This window comes from Myotis davidii, unplaced genomic scaffold (assembly GCF_000327345.1).
Source record: "Myotis davidii unplaced genomic scaffold, ASM32734v1 scaffold37, whole genome shotgun sequence".
In the NCBI taxonomy this organism is placed as follows: domain Eukaryota; kingdom Metazoa; phylum Chordata; class Mammalia; order Chiroptera; family Vespertilionidae; genus Myotis; species Myotis davidii.
This window is the reverse complement of record NW_006289395.1, coordinates 4,241,787-4,245,522: the sequence shown is the minus strand read 5'-3', so window position 1 is coordinate 4,245,522 and position 3,736 is coordinate 4,241,787. Positions and strand designations below refer to the sequence as shown.

At 50.3% G+C, this 3,736-nt stretch overlaps 1 protein-coding gene across 2 annotated transcripts in view; it reads left to right on the top strand.

Moving 5' to 3' along the window:
* The window catches only part of ZNF18 (zinc finger protein 18), a 22,512-nt gene extending 20,108 nt beyond the window's left edge, over window positions 1-2,404 (top strand). For both annotated transcript variants that reach the window (XM_006761689.2, XM_006761687.2), the window contains one exon: window positions 1,119-2,404. In XM_006761689.2, coding sequence (XP_006761752.1) covers window positions 1,119-1,903 — 785 coding nt within the window. In that variant the 3' untranslated portion in view covers window positions 1,904-2,404. The remainder of the gene's footprint in view (window positions 1-1,118) is intronic.
* The last annotated feature ends 1,332 nt before the right edge of the window (window positions 2,405-3,736 follow it).

The window sequence follows — 3,736 nt, the reverse complement described above, 5'->3', positions numbered from 1 at the left end:
ACTGGAAGGAAATCTATACACATAGTTGTTACCTCTGGGTTGTGTGATTGAGGTTGATTTAGTTATATTCTGTATACTGTTCTCTTCAAATTATTTTTAGTGATCATATTTATCTTTTCATATCTTAAAGAGCTAATACACTAATTAGACCAAACAGCCGAATGACCTTCCGGACATCCTTCTGGACAACCTTTTGTACGAAGCTGGGGCTGTGAGGGACTGCGAGGGCCAGCTGGGGGTGCAAGGGCTGGCTGAGGTAGCCTGGGCAGTGAGGGCCAGCCAGGGCGGGGAGGGATGGCTGGGGGCATGAGGAGCTGTGAGGGTTGGCTGGGGCCGTGAGGGCCGGCTGAGGCAGCCAGGGCTGTGAGGGCCGAGCCCCTTGCAAAAATTTTGTGCATTGGGCCTCTAGTAATCGGGTAATAACCAGTCATTTAAAAAAATTGCACTCATATAGTACCCTTGTTTTTCTGACTCTTAATAAAATAGAGCTACTATATGATCTAGCAATTCCATTTCTGGGTATTTACCAGTATCTTCAGAAAATGAAAACACTAATTTGAAAAGATATATGCACCCACCCATGAGCATCGCAGCATTGTTTACAATAGCCAAGATATGGAAGCAACCTAGGTTTCCATTGACAGATGAATAAAGAAGAGGTAATGTGTGTGTGTGCGCACGCGCGCGCACACACACACACACAATATGGAATATTACCCAGCCATAAAAAAGAATGAAATCTTGCTATTTGCAACAACATGGATGGACCTAGAGAGTATTATGCCAAGTGAAATAAGTCAGAGAAAGACAAATACCATATGATTTCACTTATACATAGAATCTAAAAAACAAAACAAATGAACAAACAAAATGAAACAGAAACTCTTAGATACAAATAACAAACTGATGGGTGCCAGAGGAGAGAGGGTTTGGGGGATGGGTGAAAAGAGGAAGATTAAGAAGTACAGACTTGCGATGATATGTCATGGGAATGTAATGTACAGCTAGGGAATAGTCATTAATATTGCAATAACTATGTATTCACTGATGATCTTTGACATATGGATCAGAAGGTAGGGCATGCCATGCATTGAACTATTTTAAATCTTTTCTTTCAGGAGTTAGACAGGAGAATGACAAGGAGAACCTAAACTTGGAAAATCACAGGGACCAGGAGCCTCCAGATGCCCCCTGTCGCGCCTCAGAGGAGGTGCCTGCTCAGGCTTCCCCGAGTGGCCTCTTCACTGAGGAGGAGCCGAGTCGCTTTGGAGAAGAGAATCTCCCTGAGGCTCAGGAAAGCCTTCCAAGTGAGGGAGTAGGGGAACAGCTCTCTCCTCAAGAAAGGAAATCTGGGAGGCAGCGAGGCCGTCAAGTGCCTAATCCTCATCCAGGGGAACTGTCCGTGCTGTGTCTTGAGGGGAAGAGAGAGGCCTCGCCTAAAGGGCAGCTGAGAGCCCCCATGGCCCAGAAACTGCCCACCTGCAGGGAGTGTGGGAAAACCTTCTACAGGAACTCTCAGCTTGTTTTTCACCAAAGAATTCACACCAGAGAGAAATACTTCCAGTGCCTCACCTGCAGAAAAGCCTTCCGGCGGAGTGCAGACTTCATGAAACATCAGCGAATTCACACGGGAGAGAAGCCCTGTAAATGTGACTACTGTGGGAAAGGCTTCAGTGACTTCTCCAGATTGCGCCACCACGAGAAAATTCACACAGGAGAGAAACCCTACAAGTGTCCCATCTGCGAGAAGAGCTTTATTCAAAGATCAAACTTTAATAGGCATCAGAGGGTTCACACAGGAGAGAAACCTTACAAATGTTCCTGCTGCGGGAAAAGTTTCAGTTGGAGTTCCAGCCTTGATAAACATCAAAGGACCCACTTAGGAAAGAAGCCCTTTCAGTAGCCACGCGCGCTTAGCCCATTTCTGTGTCCTGGCCTGTTTGAAACACGTAGCTCCCCAGGAGGAATCAGGTCTCTAAGTGGATATCCCTGCTCTTTCTCATGCCTGGATGAGGGAAGAGAGTGTCTGCACATGGGTTTGGACTTGGAGAATGTGTTGGCCTGTGGATTGGATCTCATACTGGTTTAATTTTTTGTTTCTGCGTCAGGAGACAGAATAGTCTTTGTCTTTTACTGCATTTGTTTTTTGGGAAGAGATAGGAACATCCTATCACTTGGAGGTCCCATATTAGAAGTGCTACTTGGGAGGAGGTTAACTGGATTCGCTGCAGTTGCTGTCATGGGAAACACCTGGGATCGGCCCTTAAGAGCTGGGGTCCTGGAGCAGGCCATCTGTTACAGAAGGGGGGCATAGAGGACCAGGAGCTCAGTGTGTTCTTTGTCATATTGGTGCAAAATTAATGTCCTGTCCCTTTTAAAAATAAACTTAGTAGAATCACTCCTATCTTCTTTGTGTCTGAAGTGTCCACTGTGCATTGACTGTAACTCAAAATGCATTTTCTCATAGAAGACCCTCAATGGTAGATCATCCCACACAAATGCATCAAGTTTATCAAGTAGCTGGATGTTGGTAGGAGATAGCTAGCCTGGTGCTTTGGTGTGAGAGCTTGGCCCGTGCTGGGCACTCCTGGTCTTAGGTAAGTCTGTCCCGGTGTCCTCTTTCTGAGCCTGCCCCCCACTTGCTTGCACACTTTAAGCTGCCCCCCTTTCTCCTGGCATCTGCTTAGGCCAGAGGTCGGCAAACCACTGCTCGCGAGCCACATGTGGCTCTTTGGCCCCTTGAGTGTGGCTCTTCCACAAAATACCACGTGTGGTATCCTATCTAATAATAGACAAACATAGTAATTAACCATACCTCCGACACGCTTCCCATTGGCTATTCAGGGCGATATGCAAAGTAACTGCCAACCAAGATGATGGTGGGCAGCCAGGCAGCTTGGTTGCCCCAGCGATGGAGGAAGCCAAGGTTCCCTGCCTGCCGCTGCCTGACTCTGAGCTCCTGAAGCAACAGCTCAAAAAGATACAATGTTTCAATTATAGAAACTAAAAGATGGCAGTAAATTTGCATACACAGGCTCCAAGCATTGGAGTGAAGCCAAACAGCCCCGGAGAAGCAGAGCAGTGAGGCCTCACCGCCCCAGGATCAGCAGAGCCGCAGACCTCCCAGCGCCGGAATCAGCAGAGCCGCAGACCTCCCAGCGCCAGAATCAGCAGAGCCGAGAGGCCTCCCAGGCCCGGGATCAGCGGAGCAGAGAGGCCTCCTGGCCCCTGAAGCAGTGTCATGGGGGCGGCGTTGCAACCCCCAGATAGGCCCTGCTCTGTGGTTGACAGGGGGTGGCGCCCCAACCCCCTGATAGGCCCTGCTCTGTGGGTAATGGGGCAGCACCCCAACCCTCTGATCCATCCTGCTCTGTGCGTGACAGGGGCCTGTGCTGCAACCCCCTGATCGGCCCTGCTCTATGGGTGACGGAGGGGGGCAGCACCCCAACCCCCTGATTGGTCCTGCTCTGTGAGTGACAGGAGGCGGTGCCCAAACCCCCCACCCACATCAGCCCCGGCTCTGTGCGTGACAGGGTTGGGGCACCACAACCTGATCGCTCCTACCCTGAGCATGACGGAGCTGCGCCCCAACACCCCCATCAGCCCTGCTCTGTTCCTGACGGGGCAGCTCCCCAACCCCCTGATTGGCTGGCTCTGTGTGTGACAGGGGTGGCGCCACAACCTCCCCATCGGCCCTGCCTTGAGTGTGACGGGGCAGTGCCCCAAACACCCAATC